The sequence below is a fragment of the Eumetopias jubatus genome, unplaced genomic scaffold (genome assembly GCF_037043125.1).
Source record: "Eumetopias jubatus isolate StellerSeaLion01/CBP00866 unplaced genomic scaffold, mEumJub1_p1.0 scaffold_14, whole genome shotgun sequence".
Classification (NCBI taxonomy): domain Eukaryota; kingdom Metazoa; phylum Chordata; class Mammalia; order Carnivora; family Otariidae; genus Eumetopias; species Eumetopias jubatus.
In genome coordinates, this window is record NW_028274820.1 from 80,168,693 (window position 1) to 80,193,785 (window position 25,093).

The 25,093-nt window shown below is 38.2% G+C and overlaps 1 protein-coding gene across 15 annotated transcripts in view; it reads right to left on the reverse strand.

Moving 5' to 3' along the window:
- CADPS2 (calcium dependent secretion activator 2) overlaps positions 1-25,093 on the reverse strand; it is a 506,725-nt gene that overhangs the window by 11,173 nt on the left and 470,459 nt on the right. For all 15 annotated transcript variants that reach the window (XM_028104882.2, XM_028104880.2, XM_028104885.2 and 12 more), the window contains one exon: positions 14,532-14,639. In XM_028104882.2, the coding sequence (XP_027960683.1) occupies positions 14,532-14,639 (108 nt within the window). The remainder of the gene's footprint in view (positions 1-14,531; positions 14,640-25,093) is intronic.

The following is a 25,093-nucleotide window of genomic DNA, read 5'->3' on the forward strand; positions in this document are numbered from 1 at the left end:
ATATTTAGAAACATTAATGCCCTACGGTTTGACCAGGATGTTAAAAAGTAAACATAAATGCTTCATTGTACATTGTGTGTTCCTTTTGTCAACAGCGCATTTATTTCATATAACTAAATTCGTGGCCAGTCACTTCCCATTTCCAAACACTAAAATGCAAGTTTCATATTAATGGTAAATTTGAAACAGTAACACCAACATTCCCCCCCCAGCCCCACCCCTGCATGAAGCATCTCACTGAAACGATGCTATGTGTTTCCACAAAACAGGCTCCTGAAACACAAGCAACTATAAAGTTTTAAGTGTGAATTTTTTGTTGGCTTGGAATACGAGTAAGGGTTACATTTCAGGAAAACTGAAACCAGTCTATTATGGTTAAAAATATAGGAAGTGTTCAACTCAACCTACACCTATCAACATTCCCAGCTAGACCCAGAGCCATTCATGGGGGAAAGATAGAGACCTGCCTCTGAACATGGCCGCTGAGGGCTGGCTGTCCACACACCGGAGAAGGACATCAATACAGAAGCCCAGAAGGCAGAAGGGCCAACACCTTTTATGCTATTTGCCTGATTGAGCCCGTCATAACTTCCTTTTTATGTCTCAGTTTTCTCCTCTGTCATATGAAGGATAGATTATGTGAATCTAGCTTTTAAATAAGATTCTGATGTTCTCCAGAAATACTATATTAGATTTGATTATCAGAATAAAGGGCACGATTAGAACCAATACAGCTTGTGATTCTTTTAAGAATGAACTTCAGGGAAAAGCCAAATTATCACACCTTTTCCCTTTTATATGGTGCTTAAATATAGCTTTATTTAAAAAAAAAATGCAAGTCTAGAGTTCCAGAACCTTCTATCACCTGTTATTTTTGTCTGTTTTTAACTTATTTGTTTTTTTTTTAAAGATTTTATTTATTTAACACAGAGAGAGAGAGAGAACACAAGCAGGGGGAGCGGCAGGCAGAGAGAGAAGAGTAAGCAGACTTCCTCCCATGGAGCAGGGAGCCCCATGTGGGACTCGATCCCAGGACCCTGGGAATCATGACCTGAGCTGAAGGCAGACGCTTAATCAACTGAGCCACCCAGGTGCCCTCATTTTGGCTTTTAAATGAAGCACAAACATATTATAAAAATGAAACAATCAGGTGTCATGAGGAATGAATGAGATTTCTAACGAATTTTCAGGTGCAGTTATTCATGTCTGTTATTTTTATGGATTCTGATTACAAAGGCATCTGATATATTAAGTCTTCCCTGGGAAATTTAAGTGCGTCAGTTAAAATTTCATTTAATTCTTACAACAACCAGGGGTGCCTGCGTGGCTCAGTTGGTTAAGTGTCTGCCTTCGGTTCAAGTCGTGATCCCGGGGTTCTGGGATCAAGCCCCGCATTGGGCTCCCTGCTCAGCGGGGAGCCTGCTTCTCCCTCTTCCTCTCAATTAAATAATTGTGAGGGCTTGTGCTCTCTCTCTCTCTCAAATAAAAATAAAATCGTTCTTACAACAAACTTCATGAAATGGCTATGATTATTCCCATGTTGCATATGTGGAAACTGAGCTTATATGGGTGGAAAATCGACTTTAGATTAAGCATGTTATTCAGATTTATACACTAAGTGGCATTTATATCTTATGTATAAGATATAATTTATATCTTATAGCCATGCTTCAGAGTCTGTACTTACGACTGCTAGGTTATTCCATTTCCTTCTAGAAACCAGTCTGTTCTGTCAATAAAATCTCTGATTCTTAAGGGTAGTTCCCTACTTCCAGCAGATAACTAAGAAATCAATCTCCACTATTCTTGGGGGTTCCTGATAGTCATTATAACACAGTAAACAGGAAAATGCTTATTAATTGTTTCAAAGAAGTCTACCACATTTTCTTGAGAGTTAAAACAATCTACATTTCCAAAGACCAAAGATATTTGTAAACCTAATAGTATATAAGGTGAATAAATTCTTTCAAGAACCATACTTCCTGTTAGGATAACCAACCAAATGGCTCTTGTGCTAGGCCATTCCCATATGTCCCATTCTTAAGATATTTTTAAGTAATCTCTATGCCCAATGTGGGGCTCAAACTCACAAGCCTAAGATCAAGTGACCCACGTGCTACTCAGCCAGCTAGGTGTCCCCCATTCTTAAGATGTTTTTTTTTTTTAAATATTTTATTTATTTGACAGAGAGAGACACAGCGAGAGAGGGAACACAAGCAGCGGGGAGTGGGAGAGGGAGAAGCAGGCTTCCCGCTGAGCACCCAGGGAGCCTGATGTGGGCCTCGATCCCAGGACCCTGTGATCATGACCTGAGCCGAAGGCAGTTGCTTCACCGACTGAGCCACCAAGGTGCCCCTCTTAAGATGTTTCAAAGTGCTATACATTTTAACGCTTAGGAATACTGGGAAGGGTTCTCCCTCTCCCCCACTGTAACAAAACAATGGAAGGTGGGAAAGAAATCCTTGGTTCATTCATAAGGGGGCTCGATCTATATATACAGCTTTCTTCATTTTTTTTTTTTTTAAACATAGAACAGAGGAGTATTTGATTCATGTCTTTCTTTTTCCATGTTCAATAGCCTCATACTCAGGGTGGTTTTCATTTTCTGCCTCTATCAGGAAGTCTGCAAAGGAGAGTTTATGAGCACTTTGATGTCTGTTAAGAAAATGTAGAAAGTGCTAATAACATGGGAGAACTGACATATAGTAGGATAGTAGGTACCTATTATGTTTGTTGAATGCTGAAAAAACTTTCCTATTCTTGAAGTTAATACTTCTGCTCCCATATTTTCTCTTTTAAAAAATGTAGGGGCGCCTGGCTGGCTCAGTCAGTAGAACATCTGACTCTTGATCTCAGTGTCATGAGTTTGCACACCATGCTGGGTGTAGAGATTACTTAAAAAAAAAATGTATAAATACCAAGATATCTCTAGGTGAATTAGATCCTCTTCAGTTACAAAACAGAACAAGTTATATAACAGGACAAATTTCATAAATTGGGAGTTGTACAAGCTCTTTTCTGCTACTATTTCATCATCCAAAATTCCCTTCATTCCAAAATGTCCTGAAAGTGTTAAACTAGCCTATCTTTTCCTCCACTACACAAGACATTAAAGTTAATACTGTTCTAGGGGCTCCTGGGTGGCTCAGTCAGTTGAGCGACTGACCCCTGGTTTCGGCTCAGGTCATAGTCTCAGGGTCCTGCAGCCCTGTGTCTCCACCTCCCCTTTGCCTCCCCCCCTTCCTTGCCCTCACTCGTGTGCGCTCTCTCTCAAAAATAAATAAATCTTTAAAATAAAATAAAATCAATACTGTTCTTTATTATTCATGATTACCAAGCAGGTAAGTGCCTCTGTCATTTTATTCTGGGGCTCTTTTCCTGGTGTTAAAAAGATTATAAGTGATGATTTCAGATAATCAGTTGTCCCCCTCTCTCCTACTTCATGACAAATGATGGGATGCATGTTGGTTTGACTAATTTTTTGACTGAAATGACTAACCACAATCATTGGTTTGGCCAAACTCAGCAATCAATCCAGTTACACTGCTGCAGATACCAGTTTGGGGCACATCTCTTAATGCATAGTTCATTTGGGCACAATGCCCTTTTCATCTGGTGGAATGACTCATTTTGAATACTATGTATAAAATTTTGGTCAATATTGCATTTAAATTCATACAGAGGATCTGAATAAAAATAAATCAGACTCCTGGCATGGCTATTGAATGGCACAGTGTGAGAGAAAATCTAGGGCTGAGAATTAACGATTAGCCAGTCTTTCTGTTTGTTTCCTTGCAAAAATGGAAAACAATCATTCCCAAATTGCTTTTTGAGAGTGCTCTAAGGACTGGACTAAGTAGCTCCCATTCTGTCTCCAACTCATGGGCCACTCCCATAGGATCCGTTCTCAGCGAGCTGAATGAACTGCTGCTCTCCTGAATGTTGGGTTTCTCCAAATCTAGGATTTCTGGGAACGTCAGTCCCTCTACCTGGGCTTTTATCCCCAAGTATGTTTCCCTGGCCAGATCTATGTCAACCCTTGAGATTCATTTCAACCACTATTTCTGCTAGGAAGCCAATACTATCTCTCACTAGGCAGAATCAGATGCTCCCATATTTTCTGCTCCTCGAACTCTGTACAGGCATCTATAAAAATATTGCATAATGTGCTATATGGCTGCCACGACTGGCGGGCTATGTGTAAACACAAGGCAGCAACCAGGTCTTATTTTTATTGCTATCTCCAGCCCTTAGCAGACTGGCGCATAGCATGCATTGTATACGTGCTGAAGGACTGAAGAAAGTACTGCATGTATAATAATGACAGTGTAGTTTTTTAACAGAGAGAGGGTAGAAGAGTATCAGAGCCAGGTTGTTGACTTGATTCACATGTTTCAGTAACAGAAAAAGAGCTGAACAGATGTGAAAGTTGTAGAACTCACCAAAAGGTAAACAATTGCATTTGGCTAAAGAAATTGAACACAGGACCAAACAGAGCTTTAAAGGAAAGACAGTGATTTCATTTTAAGGGGTGAATTACATAAAGGAGATAGTACCCCCATGTCTAGGGACATATATGAGTGTCCACATACGTTCCCTTACACATAAAATATACTACTACGCGCTCAGATGTTGATGTGCTCAGCTCTGTCACGTGAGCAGGGAGCTGCCTCCCCAGCATATGCTGAGGGCCACTGGCGCCCATCCCTGGGGGTTACCTGAGGCTGTGGCGCATATCTGGAGTATGGTTGGCAGTGCTGCCTGTGTATTTTTACCACCAGGTAACATGTCTTGTGTGACTTCTATACTTGTTGGCTTTGTGAGCTATTTTTTTTTTTTTTAAGGCAGAAAAATATCACTGCTGTGGCATTGTCGACTTCAGTCTAAGGGAACATGAGAACTCTCCTGGGACTGGAAATAAGCCTGGCTTCAAGCAAAGAACCCATGAAGGGTAGAGAGGAAGAGCGTGCCCTTAGCTGGTAGTCATGGAGCTAGGTACAAACCTTGCATTGGCCCTAACTTTGGGCAAGTTTCCAATCTTCCACTTGAAATGGACAAATAAGTGAATTTCATGATCACTATTATCTCTTTTGAAAGGGAATTAAATTTTAGTTCTAAATTTTAGTTTAGTTCATTTGAAAGAAAATATGTTAATATCTATTCAGTAGATGAAAATGTAAAACATTTTAATGAGAAATTCACTTTTTCAATAGACCCATTTGATCCTAAGAATGTAAGCTCCCTTAAGTCAGGGACTTGGTATATCTTCTTTAATGTTGCCACATGCTATGTGGCCTCTACAGAATAAATACTGGTTGGATGAATAATTGATTAATAAGAGGAGTTTCAATTTCCTATTTTAATTAGGATCCGCTGTCACCGTGACAGAGATACCCAATTCTGTGGGACAAAACAATGCCAAACCGTTTTATGCCAGTATTCTCCACCATGCTTTACACATAGTAATTGAACGGTGAATTAAAGGTTTCCTTATGCATCTAAAACAACTGAATGGACATTCTCCATCAATAAACATATACATTATATGCATGTAGTATGGGTGGTAACTGAGGGGAAAGTCAACACAAAGAAATGTGGGGAGTATATGGAACCACATTTATGAGGATCTGTAGAGCAAAAGTATGGGAATGTTATTTCTTAGAATGCACAGTAGGAACATGGCTTGAAAGAATCTTGTTCAGCCACATTCAAACACTGCATCCCATTCTTGACTCAAAACCCTAAGCATGACAGAGAATGCTTAGAGAAGTTTCAAAGGACAGCCACAAAGATGATTAAAGGGCTAGGAAAGGAGCCTATGAAGGGAAGTGAAACAAATAGGGATTATTTATCCCAGAGTAGACCAGTATGACAAGTGCCTTAATAACAGTCTTCATATATAGGAAGGATTATTCCCTAGAGGATGCTGGCTACATTTTTTCTCCACTAAGAGGAAAAGGGGAAATGAGTTAAAAAATAGCATGAAGAATTTAGGTGAGATGGGGTTGGAACTTTATTTCAAATGAAATATTTTGCCCATATTAACATAGTAAAATTCAGATGGTCTCTTACCTAGGGCTGGGCCATCACCGGGAAATTAAGGGCTCTCTCTAGGTGTTTATAAGTACCTTTGAACATTGTTCTTTTATAGAGTTTCCTTTCAGTGCATTCAATAAACACATCTAACAATGGTTTTACCACAACAACCACTTCCTTACACAGATTTTTTTTTTTTTTTTTGGACAGAGAGAGATACAGAGAGAGAGGGCACACAAGCAGGGGGAGTGGGAGAGGGAGAAGCAGGCTTCCCGCTGAGCAGGGAGCCAGATGCAGGGCTCCATCCCAGGACCCTGGGATCATGACCTGAGCCGAAGGCAGACGCTTAACAACTGAGGCACCCAGGCACCCCCAGATTTTTTTTTCAGTTGGACCTAGTCAACAGTCTGGCTGTTACTGCCACATCCACCCGTGAACTTAGACAGGGACACAAGGAAGGCATGCAGACGGGCTGGCTGACAGAAGAGGACCTCAAAAAGCCAGAAAATGGCCTTAGGCCATGGATCATCTGCTGATGAAGTTAGGTTTGAAGAGAAGGAGAGTAGCAGCTACCGGTTCTAGGAAAACCTTGCACTGCTCAACTGACCGAAATGCTGGTCTCCAGGGAGGCCCGGATATTTTCATTAGTAAGTCACTAGTGGTCAGTTGCAGTGCAAGCATGCAAAGTCACTGTGGAAAAACCAGGCTCTGCATGGAGAAGTCATTACTTCCAGACGATCTTCAATGTGGAAGCAGTGTGAAATCAATACTAACTTTGAAAATGCCCAATGTGTTGCTTGTCATCATTTTAACTATCTTTTATAAAATCAGGCAAGAGAATATTCTACTTCCTTCAATGACTATTAAGTCATTGTTATTGGCTTGGGTGAATGAATGCAAATGCACATTTACACATTTGGTGTTTAGAAAAATTTCTTGATGAAAATGTAAGTTTTGTCATCTTCCATTCATCAAAGACAATTTTACCATTGCTAAGGGAGTTTAGGTGATCAACATTTTTTTTTTTCCTCTTCAAGTCAAAACCTCAGATCAGTTCACATGTGAGATTTTCTTTTTTCTTCTTCTTCTTCTTCTTTCTCCCCCCTGCTTTTTTTTTTTTTTTTTAATTCTGAGCACAATTAAAGGTGAGTTAAGGCTCTGGTGGAAATCTAAAGAGCATCGGCAAATCTGAGCACTGCTCAGCTTTTGAATTGCTTTTCTACTCCTCAGTTCTTTTAAATGGTTTTCTATGGCAGGGACATTTTTCTTAATTAGTCACAGCTAATTAGTGTTCTGGCATAGACAAGTAATCAGAAATGTCAGAGCTGCAAGGCTACATCTCCCTAATCCTTTGATAATAATTTAGCCTCCTGGGAGGGCCCCAAGCTGCGGTAAGTAGTGACTGACAATAAGGCAAAATTAGGTGGGCAGCAGACCATTAGGAGAGAAAAATAAAAAGCACTACCCGATCCTGCTGAGCACCATCAGGCAACTGACTGCACTGCCAGATGAGGTGCCTGTTTAAGCCTGTGTTGTTAATTAGCTGATTCTACCAGACCTGCCACATATGTCCAGGTGCCTCATGCAAAGATGTATTTCTGGGAATGGGCCAAATGACAATTGTGTTTCATGATCACATTTCAGGAACATAAGTAAGAAGTCCACATATTTCTTGAAGATTCTTCTGAATTATGAAAGAAATAAGATCAACACGCTACACTACATTTTCTTGCTGAGTTTCTTTTAGGCAATTAGGCACGCGTATCTCAAGTTTCTCAGGTTTTATAATTCACCAACAGCTTAGATTCAAATGAGGGCCTTTGGCTGCTCTAAGCTGCGTCTGGACTTGCCAAAGCTATTTTGGCACCTACAGTACATCAAAAGTAGATTCTTTTATAAATTCTTATACTTACAAATAATAACTTCACGTTAAAATAAGGATTATTAACAAAAACGAACCAGACAGCTTAATTCGAGAGGAGAGGTTTTAAAAAGAAACAAACTTTGAGGGGGAAAAAAAAACAGTTAAGGAGCAAGCTCTGTACGGCATTTCCTGAGGCAGGTGAGGCAATCCACGGAACAAGTTTGACTATCTTAAAAGAGGTCACACGATTTCAGTGTGAGTCCAAATACTGTAGGTAAGACAAACCAGAAATTCAAACAATGAAAAAAAAAAAAACAAAACAAAACCCAAAAACACCTGGGAAACAATGTGTCACAGCAGCTAAATAACACAGTGCTAAAGGTAACAGAGATCACAAACAGAGATCAAACTTTTTATCTCCCTTTGGTACACAGTGAGGTACCAGGGTACCTAACATCACCATGTTTAGAAAACACTTTATCTCAGCTAGCCTCTAGTACATCGCTGGACTTACATTATACATCCCTTTCTGTTGATGAAGAAGGAAAATAATGGTTATGACACGAGAGTGATATTAATCTTTGAGTGTTGATAGGAAAATCATGGTTGGGCATAATGGTCCAACAGTTAATGTCTGACATCTGAATTCTTTTAATATAGAGACAACACCAAAAAGAAAATCCTCTGTAGTGGGAATCTACACTAATTTATGTAGTTTATGTAACAACTTCCTAGTCATTTGAAAGTCAATGATTATTCAAAAGAGGAAAACGGCTATTTTTAAATCGACATTCACATATAAGAGAATATACCTCTAATATCCTAGAATTATAAGAAATGCAGAAAGACAAAGAAGTCTTCAGTCTTACTGGGCTGCAGCCTACATTCCCAATAAAGAGGCTGATTACACACACAAAGAAATTTATCCAAAGGAAAGGAAAGTTGTATCTAGCAGCCACGCTTACCCATGCTCTGTTGATTTCAACTACTCTCATGAAATCAACATGATAATAAATTGAATCTTTAAATAAGTTAAGAAGAGTAGTGTTGATCTTACTGAGGATGGATAAATTCCTGAGTCACAGAGTTTGGTCACTGATGTGAAACACTACACTCAAAAACTCTGAGCATTTCTGCTCTTTCTTATCTGGGAGTGGATCCAGAGACAAAAGCACAGATACGGAAAATGAGTTTTATTTTGAGAAACATATTCTCTTGTAATAGGTTCAGTTTTTTATATCCTAAAATTCATATATCTTAAAATTCATATTCATATCTTAAAATAGCTACTGAACTCATTTAGACAGTTTAGGTCAATTTTTCTCAAAATGTTTAATTTAGAGTTTCTTCACTGAAAAGAATTCTTTTCAAGGAAAGTTCTGAGAAATTAATCCTTTATAAAACACTATTTAGATGAATATAACTGATTAACATTTAAAGAATTACTTTTAATTTTACAAGACATCACAGTATTTTAAAAAAATCTAGTTGAGATGAAACTCTTCAACAATTATTTAATCAGTTTATAACACAAGAGAAAGTTTAATCTGCATGATTTACCAATTAAATACTGCACCCTGATGTGTCTTCAGCAACATGAGAGCTGAAATGAAATTGTTTCAAAGAGACGCAAGAAGCGCAATGCCCAATAAATGTACAAAGGTTTAGAGAGGTAGGTAGGTTTAGTGTATATCCTGGACAATAAAATGTATTCTAGTCAACCCCTAACTACCTCCAGGTTGTGATATTCTTGGACATTATGCAATGACCACAGAGGGTGCTCTTGGGCAATTACTGCAGATGTCAGTTTTGACTTGGGAAACATCACCATGGTCCAACCCAGAGATGCAAAGCCCTGAAGGGACTGCCCAGCCTCTCTCCTGACACATGGGCATCAGTGGCTGCCACTGTGTGTCTGGAGGCCTGAGTGTGTGGGAAGAAACATCTCAGCAGACTTTAAAAATGGAACTTAAGAATTGGAAAATCTTTGTCATACTTCTGGATTGGGATCATACAAGTTGTAGATGCTTTTGATTTGATAAAAACTATCAAAGGTTGCTGACAGCAATGTTTTATATATATAAGAAAAAAACACACTGGGGTAAGAGAGATTGCATACAAAACAGAAAAACCTTTGGGTGAAGCCATGATCTTACTACAGGAGAACTTCCTTAAGATTTCTCTTATCCAGAGAAGACACATTTTTCTAAACTGAAAATGTAAATTTAACATGTAGATTTTAAACATAGCATGTGTAACAGTGACCATTTGAGAGGAAGAGAAGGTCTCTGTTTAAAATATTCTGGTCACACAGGAAGACTCTGCATGACTATGGAATAGGTAAGTTCCAATTAATTTTCTAAATTTGGGGTTCAGAGCCCTTGTGGTAGATACACAGAGTGTCATACGGCACAGCTATTTTTAATACAGAATCTCTCTTCTACCTTATCTATTGCACTTGCTATTGCTTCATGGGTGGGATACCCTGCTTTCACTCAGCCCATGACAAAAAAACTTACAAATTGCTACTGTGGGGTGCAAGACTAAGCATTCAACCGCCCACTAATTTTTGTTACCACTGCTAAAATTAAAATGAATTTAATTTAGTTGGTTTAAAAACTGGAAGATATTTCAGAAACCGTATGGAATTCTAGACCAATTTCTTCAGTTTATAGGTACTAACTCTACTATGTCTTAGGCAAGTGACACAACGTTTGTGGATTCCTGGTCCAGCCCTCCCCCCACAGTACTGTTTTACCATTACAGATTTTGTAAGTCTAAGGTATGGTAGGGATAGCATAGACTTTGAAATCGGAGAGACGCAATTTCAAAGTCTGATTCAACACTCAACAAGTCACTTCATCTTCTCTGAGTGGGAAATTCCTTAACCTGAAAGTAAGGATAAATGGGGATGATGGCATCTGGCTCTGCAGGTTAGAAATGATAGGAGTGAAGCACCGAGCCCACTGCCTGGTACACGGAGGTGCCGTGGGAATGGTGGTGGTGACAGCTGGGGCTGGGATTACTATTTTGATAACTGGAGAAGATTAGGGATATGCCTTAAAACAAACTCAGTTCCTTCTATGAACAGCACGAATCTGCCATCGTTTATTTAGACTTTTTAAAAATTATTTGTTATGCAAAAAACGTTTTATAGATGTTTAACCACTTATGGAATGAAGTAGAATGTCTTGGTTATTTGTCCTGATATTAACTTTTTTGATCTTCCAAAGGTACATTTAGCTTTACTATTTCAAGGTTTAATGTAGAAGCCTAAGATTATCCTATGTAGGGCCTTGAAGATAATACAAATTTTAATCCTCCCTCTCTTTAAGACTTTGGACATAAGTAGCAAAAACACTTTTCATGGAGGCCAGAACAATAATAATAACCTGCGTGAGCTGCTCAGGACCTGGGTGATGGCTTTGGTTGTATATGGACAACTGTAGGAGGTACCATTCTCCTTTGTCGGTGCATCCCAAAACAATGGACACAAATCTAGGATAATGGTCATTATTTGGCCTTAGTCACTGGTATAGTTATTTAAATAGAACTCTAAAGTATTTCACTATAAATATCAGGAACAATTAAGATGCTTAATTGATCAAAAAGTTTTTGAGGTCAGAAACACCAGAACTACTCCTCTCAGGGAAAGTCTGCCAGAATTTTCAATAGTTTTTTTCATGAGTGGAGCATCATGCAGAAAAAAAGATTACTTAGTAAAACACGCAAGTGTTAAAGTGTTGCTATTGGAGACAGGATGAATATGTGACTTCAGAATAACTGTTTGATATAAAACTGTTGCAATTTGTGGTGTTTCCAAAACTCAGCGAATCTCATTTGGGTTCAAAGCCTGTTTTTTTGTTTTTTTTTAAAGATTTTATTTATTTATTTGACAGAGAGAGACATAGTGAGAGCAGGAACACAAGCAGGGGGATTGGGAGAGGGAGAAGCAGACTTCCCGCGGAGCAGGGAGCCCGATGTGGGACTCGATCCCAGGACCCTGGGATCATGACCTGAGCCGAAGGCAGACGCCTAACGACTGAGCCACCCAGGCGCCCAAAAGCCTGTTCTTCTTAAGGAGTGAAGCTCTCATACTGCATGACAGAAAGTGGATCCCCTATACCCTTATCTGGGTTGGTTAAACCACTAAGTGTTAATTCACTGTAGGGGGCATAGGCACGTATGTGTGTGTGCACATTTTCCTTTGCATCCGAAGTGAGGAGTCTCTGTTTCCTTCCTTCCTTTCCTTTCCTTCTTTTTACTTCTTACTTTAATTGGAATAGCAAAAGTTTGTCATGATGCCTGAGTAAAATCGTTCTCTTCCATCTTTTTTTTTCTGTAATAGACTAAGGTTGCCAACAGTATTTATAGGGTCATTATTTTCAACTGTTTCTTGACACCTAACAATATTATTTTAAGCTCCAGCCAAGAGGATTTCCAATAATTATATAATGTCTCTCAGTAATGATCTGTTGCTTAAGATACACATTCTGCTTTACCTTTCAACACATACTTGATAACCTCTCATTTACTAACTATAATTGAGGCAAATTCAGTCTTGGCTAATTAGGGGCTCTTAGTACCCCCTCATATATGTTATTCTTGATGACATATCAATAGAATTAGGGTCTACTTTTTATTTTTAATTACAGTAATAAAAATGTGCAATTTAAAAATATTAGAATGTTTAAGGACATTATTACTATTTTACAAATAATAAGTCCAGTGTTCTACTGGGGATATGCAAAATGACAAAACCTTCACAACCAAAACAGAATTGCTTGTCAAGCGTTCCTTTCAAAAGCAAACTTAGCCATGAGATGGTTAGGCATCAAAGAAAAGTATACCTAACCAGGACAATTAAACTAGACATAATTTTACGTGTTTTTTTTTTTTTTTTTTTTTTAAGTAAGCTCTGTGCCCAACATGGGGCTTGAACTCACAACCCTGAGATCAAGAGTTGCATGCTCTATCAACTGAGCCAGCCTGGCTCCCCCACACTAGACATAATTTTAATGTTGGCCTCCTTGCATCCACTTCAGTTAGCTCCATTGGTTACTGTGGTCACACAAAAAGTCTTTGAAAAAAGTTTGGTGAATGGGAGGGAGTTAGTGTAGGTAATATCTTGATAGAGAAAGAAATTCTACCTCTGTTATGAACTGATGGCAAGCTTTGTAGTAAATAGGTCACCAAGACGAAAAATTGAAGACACACACACACACACACACACACACTCTCTCTCTCTCTCTCCTACGTACAATGGCCTATTTCCAGATGAGTCTACCTTTTCTCATCATAGAATACGTACTTCAGCTATACCAAGAATAAACATAAACGGAATAACATCAATCCGATTTTCCCATTCTGTTCAACATTGCTGAAAATTACCACATAAGCAAAAAAAAGTAAAAGAGGATCTGGAAGTAAAACATATGCTTGTAAATTCAGAGCAATACCAAATGGAAGCAGAAGTTGCTAATATGGTTTCAGTATTTTGTAAAACAGCCAGCTGGATAGATGATAATTTTTCTATCCCTGCAGGGCATCAAAGCTTTTAGGAAATCATTCTTTTCACACATATTAACACTTAGCTTATTAAAACAGATGATACTTTTATTGTAAAACAGCCTGGGTAGAGGCCCGAAGCACACAATCTGAAAGGGAAGACTCATTTTGACCACCCAATCTGATGAACAGTGAACACTGACACAACAGACCATGGCAGAGAGGATGACGCAGCAAGACCTTCTGTACCTGCTGCAGCTGAGTGTCACCACGAAGCCCGTGAATTGCTGTTATGAAAACATTTGTAGTCACTTGCATAATTAAATGAAACTGCCAGAAAAGCATTTCTAAAATGCAGGGGAGATGCACATAAATACATACAGTTCAAAACAAATATTCCATTTCAGAATCAGCACTGTGCTGAGTTATGTGAAGTTACATCCCAGCAAAGTCCCATTTCCTTTGACTTGACTGCTGAATAATTACAAATGAGTGACAACATTGTGATTGAAATGGATTGCTCTCTTAAGTTTCCTTTACAGATAAATGAAACTTAATGATCATGCTCTCTAAAACCACAACCCCCCATTGCTAGGAGTTGCCATGGGTAAATGAAGACTTCTGTCCTGATAAAACTTCAGGGTTCTATTGTTGGCATGCATCAGTGCTGTAAATCAAGATAAAAAAATGCTCAAGAACAGCAGAGTGGCAGGTATTTGCCCTTTACTGCAGCTTAGGTCTTTGTTTGACTAAAGAGCATTGTATTGACTCAAAAAACTTTTATAGGAAGAGCCAAATCCATTACAACATGATTCTGTTTATGGAATGCAGCAAGGGCGAGTGAAATGCTGCTGCACACAATGATAAACTGGTTATCGTCCTGCTGCTAAAATTAACCTTAGACGGTTTTTGAGACTCTCATTCTAACAGTGACAGTTTTCATGTACAAAAGAAGCCAATTAAGGCTTCTGTCAACAGAGAAATAAAATTATCAACTATATTAGCGGCACAGAAGAAAAAGGATCAGAAAAGGAGTCTGCTTTACAAGCATACCATCAAAATGCAATTTTTTCCTGCACATATTTCTATGATGCCAGGAAGCCTCGCAAGGGCAGTTACTTACATCAAACAGCTTTTCTATATACATTTCCTCATTGATCTTTTCTCGAAGAATATCCTGGTTTTGCCGAACAAACATAATATAGGTGTCTGCCAGATCCATTCCTGGTTTCTGTTGTGGGGGAAAAGCATGGGGAATAAAATATCAGGTCTCAGTTGTGAAAATACCATTTAATCACAACCTTAGAAAATAAGTCACTATATCATTTCAAAGTTACATTAGTAAAATATGCTCAAGACCAAAATCGACAATGAGCATCTTCAGTAAATTCCATAATTAAAATAAATAAAAGTTTATTATTGATGTATGTAACTTGAGGTCATAGTTATTCATCATTACTAAAAGGAGTAGAGACATGTGGTTGTAAACTACTAGATTTTTTTTTTTTAAAGATTTTATTTATTTATTTGACAGAGAGAGAGACAGCGAGAGAGGGAACACAAGCAGGGAGAGTGGGAGAGGGAGAAGCAGGCTTCCTGCAGAGCAGGGAACCCAATGCGGGGCTCGATCCCAGGACCCTGGGATCATGACCTGAGCTGAAGGCAGACGCTTAACGACCGAGCCACCCAGGTGCCCCTAGGTATCTTTTTTCTTTAAGGGCTATCTTGAAAGGTTAATATGCCAAGTATAAATGAATGCATTTTTTAAAAAAGTCCCCACTTGAAATAATCATTTCCTAATTGCCAATATAATTTATTGTCACTATCTCTGGCTGGTTATCCACATATATTAAAAACAAAAATGTTAGTTTTCCTTGGATTGCCCTCCTCAATTACTCCAGGTGCTCAAGGCACATAAGCTAAATTTTCTTATTAATTTGAGTAAAATATTATTAGGAAGATATTGGGCAAAAAATTTAATTGATATTACAAACTGAAATGTAAACCAAAATTTTGAGGATTATCCATTGCTTCTATTCATTCCTGTTTATCAATAGTATTTCAAAGATCTATTTTATTTTAGAAATACAATACGAATATTGATGAACCGGGCACCTGGGTGGCTCAGTTGGTTAAGTGACTGCCTTCGGCTCAGGTCACGATCCTGGAGTCCCAGGATCGAGTCCCGCATTGGGCTCCCTGCTCAGCAGGGAGTCTGCTTCTCCCTCTGACCCTCAGGCTCTCTCTCTATATATCTCATTCTCTCTCTCTCAAAAAAAAAAGTTCTTAACAAAAAAAAGAATATTGATGAACCAATTTCCTAAGAGGGGTCTAAAGTGTGAATTAGATAACTTTCCAAAGTTATCCAACATCTGGTGTCTTGTAATGTTAGAGCAGATAGGGTTGAGTCTACAAAATCAGTACCAGGAAGGGACAAAAACTTGAATGGCTTCTAAAGAGTTTCCTTCTGGACTTATCTTTAGTTCTTTTTTGAGTTTCAAATAGCTAGACTAGTTAATAAAAGTACTCCTTTGAATGATCTACACTTGGGGTTGATCCATTATCTGTACTGAGTTATTCATTTGATTAGAATATGGCATTAATAACAAAATGGTAGAACTGATGCCCAAATGAGTCAGTCTTGTATCATTTCATATCCATAGAATGTATTTATAACCTCCATCAACAGACTCATTTTGCTGAAATAAATCTTGCAAAGAAATGAGGTGAAAGAGAATTTAACTATTATCACTGTAGGAAACACAAGGCATTCCTCTGAGTGTTGTGGTAGCGCTTCTTCTTAAAAGAAGGACAAAAAGTTCTTATCGCTTTCTTTGGTGGGGGGAGTATATGTTATATACAATGATAAAACTACCCATATCTTTACCAGTAGTGCCCAGTATAGGCAATGGACATCTCATTAATAAAAACTGATTTGATTTTTTGGTAATGAAGTTATTTCTAGGTAATGAGAATCACAGGAAACTCTTATTACTGCTCTCATTTTTGGCCTACAGGGAAATGTATACCACGTAAATTCAAGGTCAAACATGACCCAAGGTAACAAACTTAGTTATTAGTTATAATTTGAAACAACTACTTAAACGTCTTCGCTGGTCTTTCCTTGAAGAGCGTCCATATACAATGTAGGGAGTGTGTTTCAAACCTTATCAAATTCATTCCTTCACTATTTTTCTACATAATTCTCTTAAGCAATGTTTGAAAGTTTAAATAAAATGACAAGGCTAACCAAGAGAGAAACCTAGGTTGTTTCTTCTTTTTTGGGGGGAGAGGGGAGGTGTTATAGATCAGTTTTTCCAGTGAAGAAGCAAGGTAATTTGCACAAAGTTTACTACTATTAATACTTGAAGACAGCTAACCCATTAAGATAAGTACTTCTCTCCATGCTTCTCAAACTTTGTCAAAACACCAAAAAATGAGAACATTCAGAAAACATACTTCCACGGAATGAAAATGACAAGAAAACACTTTTCTATGTATAATGGGTAGTGTACAGGAAGGTAGCTCAGTATCTGAGCTTCGGTCAGGTGCTTGGAAACAAACTACTATGATATAGGTATTATGTATAATACCAAGGCAGTTGGGCACAGCTTAGCTAAACTGGGACTTAAAGAACATGCAAAGGAGAGGCTTGCCTTCTCTACCATTTTCCCCCCTGCCAACCCCATTTTTATTTCTTTTGACAGAAGAGTCGGCTTACAAATTGAATCTAGTCAATCACTTGACCCATCAGACTCATTGGAAACTAAGCTATAGCTGGGAAGACAGGGGAATGGGGACTTTAAACACGTGCCATAGATTCTAAGGTCTTTTGCCCTGTTTCTTTGACCTCTTTCAAGGTAACATTCGACAACAATGAAACCCCATCCAGGAGGAGTTTATCTTCTAACATCTAAAGCTAACAAACACTTTACAGTTTAAGCCTAAAAGAAAATTAAATGCTGGTCCCTTAGGCAGACCCAAGGGATATGATACTGAAATCTGTAGGTTGAGACCCTTCTACACTTCCTACGGAAGTAGGAATCTCTGGTTGAGGGTGTGAAGCCAAGCTCATTTAAAAGTTTATTTCAACCAAATTAAGTGCTTATCTTTTTTTTTTTAATGATATTTTCTCCCCTTTTGGCAAATTAAGATCCACTTGCCTGGAAAACAAAATGTTGAATTCTTACATTTCTCATTAGCATTATTTCTTTTATCTTTGAGCTGTTTACCTATTCTTGAAACTGTGACATATGGGAATTTCACACCTAGTGAATATATTTTCATGTAGCTGTGGCATGAGACTATAATCATTAAAAGAATATACACAAGTAAGAATAACTGCAACAATTGGTGACATTTACCAATTAGAATTATAGTTCTTTATCCTTCTTTTAGCGTATGAAGGGTAATTATCTCTGATAAATTGCTGGAAAAGATGCAATTTTCCTTTTAAACAGTTTCTGCTTACAGTACAAATGTGTTTGGATAGAAGACATTATCACTGGTTCAGCGCTTCTTTGTGCAAAGACTTGTTTTATGGCAGTAAAATTTACATACTTTGGAAGTCACTGCATCTAATTCCATTATTACATGTTATGCATTTAATTTCAACATTACATGGTCACTTATTAGGAAATGAAGTTTCGCTAAAAAGTAAAAACTAAACACTTGAGTTTTGGGGGTTTTTTTTGTGTGTGTCAATGAATGGGATGCACGTGACTGCTTGGCAGAGACAACGAATTGCTACATGTGCTGGTGCAGGTGGGTGTCCACTGGCCTTAGCAAAGCAGACATCTGGTAAGCTTCAGGAACTGTCAATTTGGATGAGTTTTTTTTTTTTCCAATCAAGAATATTGTGTTCTAGAGAGCTATATTTAGAAATCTTTTCTGTATTGGTAATTATAATTTTCTTAACGAATAGGGGAGAAGAACAATTAAAAACCACGTAGCAAGCACTCTATGGATTAAATGCCCCTTAGAGTCAATGTTTTTTCTCATTCCCCCATTTCAAGCTCTGAGATCCTTGGTTCACCAAGCACTAACTCCTCCATCTTGTTTATTAGGATAGTAATCTCTAAATCAAAATAGGAATTCTCAAATTCTAATTTGATTTAAAAAAAAAGAACAAAATTGAGGAAACAAAGTTATAGTAAAAGGACACAAACATCTAAAAACTTTCCCCCTGAGCAACAAGAAATCAATAAATGTGGAAGGAAGTGAAGTATGGTCAGGTGAGTGCCCCTGACACTGGCTGCCGAAGTAACAGAATACACCAGTGAGTGAATAAGTTTAGGTAAGGGTGCAGGCTCCAGCAAATTTTTTTCAGCCATTAATCACTAGTTAACCTAGTGAGATGAAAATGCTGTTGAGAGAAAAAAAAATTCCTTGTTAATTATACACTGCAAATGCTCTGACTTCCTGCTGCTACACGTAATCCCACAGGTGCAAGTCTTCACTCTCCCGGTCCATGGGTAGGTGCGTGCAATGCTGCAGTCAGTTTGCACAGCAACGTATTTAGATGCAGGAGAAGCCGCTTAACCTTCCACGGAAGGTTAACAATACACTATGCAAACACTGTCATGGTGTCTATTTACACCATGGAGACAATTTTTTAAATATACTATTCCTGTCTCAAAGATGAACTAGAAGCTGCAGCATAAATGACTTAATTTGAAAGTGCACTTCTCATAACCTACAAAACTTGCCTTGAAGAAACGATCAAGAGTGGAACTGTGCTATCCTGGTTTATGATAATCTGCACATATGAATCTTGTGAGATTTAAAACAACTGCAGGTCTCAGTTTGAAATTGTAATAGCAATTTCTATCTCAGCTCCAGCACTGCAGATTCAGAAGTAGTCTGTAATTGATCATCAGGGAACGCAGGACATAATTCTACAAACATAGAACTTATCCCACGTATTTTTAACAACAATACATATCTTTCACTGTGTAATAGATTCTTTATTACTTTGGCATTCACGCAGCAATTTCTACAGTTTTCCATCTGAATGAAAACATTCTTAAAGCTTTTAAAAAGAATTTTCAGTAGGTTAAGTAGATTATATATTCTCAAAAACCTAAAAAAATAGGTTTGAGTATATCTATGATGATTAGGTTGTAAAAATATGTATTTTACCAATTTTGTACAAAGTAGAATAATTACATTGTATTCACATAGAAAAGCAAAGGAAATAAACAGAACTGAAGGCTTCAAACTAGATTTATCCCATCTTAAATATTACAGAAGCCCAGGAAGAGGAATAATTCATAAAAGCGGGGAGGGGGGCAGGGAGAGAAATGTGAACAATGAAACCGTCACAAGGATATAAAGTTTTCAAGATTTTCTAATAGTTTATCTAAGTTTTTTAAAACAATGAAAAAATTCATTGTTCTTAGGAAACAAACAAACCAACCAACCCTCCAACCTATTTTTTCAAGCAGTGAAGTGGCCAGACTCACCCTTCTCTTTGTTAAATTCAGCAGTATTCAAAATTCCATTAACAGTATTATACATTTTGACTCCAAATTGGAAAGCAGAAAAACTTGCCCTTCCTAGATAAGCGTTTTGCTTCTCTCTAGAAGAACTAGAAAAAAATACTGTAGACAAAGGAGCAATACCTATCATGATTACACTGGAGTTACAGGTTTTTTGGAAGAAGACCACAGAGTATTAAGAGGAAATACTATCAACATAACTTATCATTCTTGCTGTTGACCTCAATCAATTGGCTGAGGTAGTATTTGTCAGGTGTTTCCATGATAAATCTATCACACACCCCCACCCCCATCTCTCCCTCCTTCTCATACTATACTACTCATAGGAAGTCACTATGCACAACCTTAAGTTGTGGGGGGTTAAGCTGTCTCCTTGTGACTAAAGTATCTACACTAATTATTGGGAAGTCTTCTGTAAGGGAGATTTATCTTTCTCGCCATTTGTTTGCTCAAACATTTACTTGTATGAGTGTGGACTAATGGATGTTTATTTTATACTTTGGATTATAATCTAATACTACCGACCTTACTTACTTGCTCAAATGATCTAGCTCAGGCCATTGGGAGCTCTTTTAGATGCCTCCTGTGTCTCTTTAACATATCCCCTATCATTGTGGGTTTTTTTTTTTTTAAACACTTCCTTACTTTCTGTCGCTATAAGATGCCCCAAGCTCATCTTATATATTTGCTGCCCCAGTCCTAGAATCTGCCATTTCTCCAAAGAGTCCTGATTCACTTTACGTGAGATCAGATACTAAGGGCTGGGCACTAGGTGTGGTGGGTGCTGCTGGGGTATTGTTGCTTCTGGGCTCTCTCAGTTAACAAGCCAAGGAAATATATGCATATATAAATATTTCTACATGCAACCGGCTCTATGTTAAGCTCAAGACAAGTTCACACTAATGTCTCCAACTCTAATCAATTACCACACAGACCATTCTAGCCTCCTCCTCGTCTCCAACCTCTTATTCCAACAGTGAGAAACTTGGCTTTCACCAAACACTGTCCCTGAACTTAATCGTTCACTTCTAGTGGATAGGCACAGTGGTTTCTGACTTGTTAGCCTGTGGGGAAACACTTGATCAACTAGACCACCATGCTTATGTACAGTTCCATTCTCCTTTATTATTACAGACTCCAGTCATTTCCAATGTCACTCAAATCAGCACTTTTTTCTCCATCTTTTTCAGTGAGGTTATTCCACACATTTGCAATAGAATTAGATTTTTAAAAAATCACAATCTCTTTTCTGTCCTGGGATTCCATGATATCCTAATTGATCTTTTAAAAATTTGCCCATGTTCAGGTTCAATCTTTGCTGTTTTTTTTTTTTTTTTAAGATTTTATTTGACAGAGAGAGACACAGTGAGAGAGGGAACACAAGCAGGGGGAGTGGGAGAGGGAGAAGCAGACTTCCCCCTGCGCAGGGAGCCCGATGCGGGGCTTGATCCCAGGACCCTGGGATCATGACCTGAGCTGAAGGCAGACGCTTAACGACTGAGTCACCCAGGCGCCCCTGTAAAGTTAAGTACAAATACATAATATCATGTAACCATTACAGTGTCACCCAGAATAGCTTTACTGCCCCTAAAAGTTTCCTGGGCTTCACCTAGTTGCTTCACTGACCTTGAACTTATGGCAACTGCTAATCTGTTTTATAATCTTTATAGTTCTGCCTGTACTAGAAGGTGATATAAATGGAATCATATAGTATGTAGCCTTCTCAGACTGGCTTCCTTCACTTGGCAATAGGCCTTTAAGATTCATCTATATTTTGTGTGGCCTGTTAGCTAATTTCTTTTTCTTTTCTTTTTTCTTTCCTTTTTTTTTTTCCTGGATATATATTCCAATTGTCTCATTCATCTATTGAAGGATATTTTGGTTGCTTCCAATTTTTGGCGATTCTGAATAAGTTTGGTAGGAATATTTGTGTGCAGGTTTTGGTGTGGATGTACATTTTCAAATCAGTTGGATAAATACCTAGAAGTGCAATTGGTAGCTTGCATGGTAAGATTGTTCAGCTTTGTAACAAACTGCCAGTCTTCCAAAGTGGCTGTACCATATTCCGTTTGCATGAGCGATGAATGAGAGTCCCTTGTCAACATCTTGCTATTGTCAATTCTTTTTAAATTTAAATTTTAGCCACACTAAGAGGTAGGTAGTGGTACCTCATTGTTTTAACTTGCATTTCCCTAACAACAAATGACATTAAGCACCTTTTCGTATGTTTATTTGATAGCTGTATGTCTTTGTTATAGTGTCTATTCTGATTTTTTGCCATTTTTCAAATTGGGTTGTTTTTTTATTGTTGAGTATTAAGAGTTCTCTGTTCATTTTAGATACAAGTTCTTTTTTTAAATTTTTTTTTATTAACACATAATGTATTATTTGTTTCAGGGGTACAGGTCTGTGATTCATCAGTCTTACACAATTCACAGCGTTCACCATAGCACATACCCTCCCCAGTGTCCATCACCAGCCACCCCATCCTTCCCACCCCCCACCACTCCGGCAACCCTCAGTTTGTTTCCTGAGATTAAGAGTCTCTTATGGTTTGTCTCCCTCTCTGGTTTCGTCTTGTTTCATTTTTCCCTCCCTTCCCCTATGATCCTCTGTTTTGTTTCTCAAATTCCTCATATCAGTGAGATCATATGATACTTGTCTTTCTCTGATTGACTTATTTCACTTAGCATAATACCCTCTAGTTCCATCCACGTTGTTGCAAATGGCAAGATTTCATTTTTTGATGGCTGCATAATATTCCATTGTGTGTGTGTGTGTGTGTGTGTGTGTGTGTGTGTGTGTGTGTGTGTGTATACCACATCTTCTTTATCCATTCATCATCTATTGATGGACATCTAGGCTCTTTCCATAGTTTGGCTATTGTGGACATTGCTGCTATAAACATTGGAGTGCATGTGCTCCTTCAGGCCACTGTATTTGTTAGATACAAGTTCTTTACCAAATATGTGTCTCTGGCTTTTCATTCTCTTAAAAGTACAGAAGTAGTTAATTATTAAGTCCAATTTACATAGTTTTTCATGGATGTTTTTGGTGTTGGACCTAAAAACCTCATCACCAAACCCAAGACCACATATATTTTCTCCTATGTTTTCTTCTAGAAGTTTTATCATCTGCATTTTACTGGCAGGTTTTTGATCAGCTTTGAGTTAGTTTTTGTGAAAGACGAACCAGTGTTCTTTTTCCTCATGAGGTTCTCCTTAAAAGACTGCTTTAGAGAGGCACATTTGCTGGGGTTTTAGCATAAAAAAGTTAACAGTCAACAGCAACTTCTGGCTGCTGAAGTTAATATTCACAGGCATCAGTAATAGAGGTGTAATGTCCAGATCTGAGGGAGAAAATCCTCCCTTAGTAATCTGCCATGACCAGACCATGTCTAAGGTTTAGCGTGCTCTGCTGGGGCAGTAGGGCTACGTGATTTCATAATGACACAGGTAAGCTGAATCCATCTGGAGAGTGAAGAGTGACTGGCATGATAAAGAGCTTGGGTATAGTTGCTGTAGCTGTTTTAATGTCTGTCTGTTTCTCTATCTCTTTCATCCTAGACACTGAATGGCTTGAGGGGAGTCAATGTATAGTTTCATCATGTAAGCCCGGGACCCAGCACTTAGTGTTAAATAAATAAATAATTAGTGAGTTCAGTGAAGAAATTAAAGATGTCTAATACAGAAAATAAGAATTCCTCAGACAATATATCGCTTTGAATAGCCATATCCTTTGGGAAGAGGAGGCATGATTAATTATCATCAAGTATTTGAAGGGCTATCATGCAGAAGAGGGATTAGAACCAAGGTAGAATTCACAGAGGTACAGAATTTCAACTCATTAAACATAAGAGGAGGCTGTCTTATGGTAAGCCTGTAATCACTGAGAAAATTAAAAGAGCCTGAAATGAATCTTTGTGAGGGATATCAGAAAAGGCAGTTTCTGCATTGAGAAGGAGAATGAATGAACCACCTTCTGTATCTGTCAACTCTGAAGCTCTATAATAAGGCCTAACAGATCTAGTACACTGTCAAATTAAGAACTTCAAAATCCCTGCGGTGCCTGGGTGGTGCAGTTGGTTAAATATCCAGCTCCTGGTTTTGGCTCAGGTAATAATCTGAGGGGCCATGCGACTGAGCCCCGAGTTGGGCTTCTCCACTCAGTGTGGAGTCTGAGATTCTCTCCCCTTCTTCCTCTGCCCCCCCCACTCGTGCTCTCTCAAAAACACAGATTAAAAAAGTCTTAAAAAAAAAAAAAACTTCAAAAGCCCTAAGAACAGAAATATTTATGGTGTCCAATTCCACTTGTATTTCAAAATAAAAACAAAGCTGTATTATAAAACATGTTAGGAATTCCAATGAATTTCATGTGTTCCTATGATGATTTGTCTCTTTCTTTTTAAGATAGGAAATATAAACTCTCCTTAATTTTCCCTTTCTCTCTTTTGTGCTGTCATTTTGCAAGACCCTACACCTGTGATTATTTCTGCTTATTGCCCAGTGCTGATTTTCTGATTCGAGGCACAAGACAAGGAGTATACCAAAAATTCTTCGGGAATCATTTGTGAAATAAAAAAGCCTTGTTCCAAAGAAACCTTATGCAAAGGCAGGAAAGTCCATGGCCTTTTCACTTAAAATATCCATTTATACTCTTAACTACAGGGAACAAACGGATAGTTACCAGAGGGGTGGTGGGTGGGTGGATGGGGGAGTAGGGGATGCAGATTAAAGAGTACATTTATCATGATGAAAAAAGAAAAATTATCCATTTATAATAATTATGGCAGCAATAAATCTGGGGACTATTTAGTCCATAGTATAAAATTTGGTTCTGCATTTTTTTTAAGATTTTATTTATTTATTTGAGAGAGTGAGAAAGAGAGAGAGAGAGCACGAGAGGGAAGAGGGTCAGAGAGAGAAGCAGACTCCCTGCTGAGCCGGGAGCCTGATGTGGGACACGATCCCAGGACTCCAGGATCATGACCTGAGCCGAAGGCAGTCGCTTAACCAACTGAGCCACCCAGGCGCCCCTGGTTCTGCATTTTAAAAATAAGAGCTATCTACAACTGCTACACAGTTTGCCAGTCCTTAAACCACTGACATTCATAATGACAATCTAGATGTGATGTTACCCAAGCACAATCTTAAGCAAAGATGAGATGATTTATATTCCATTTAGT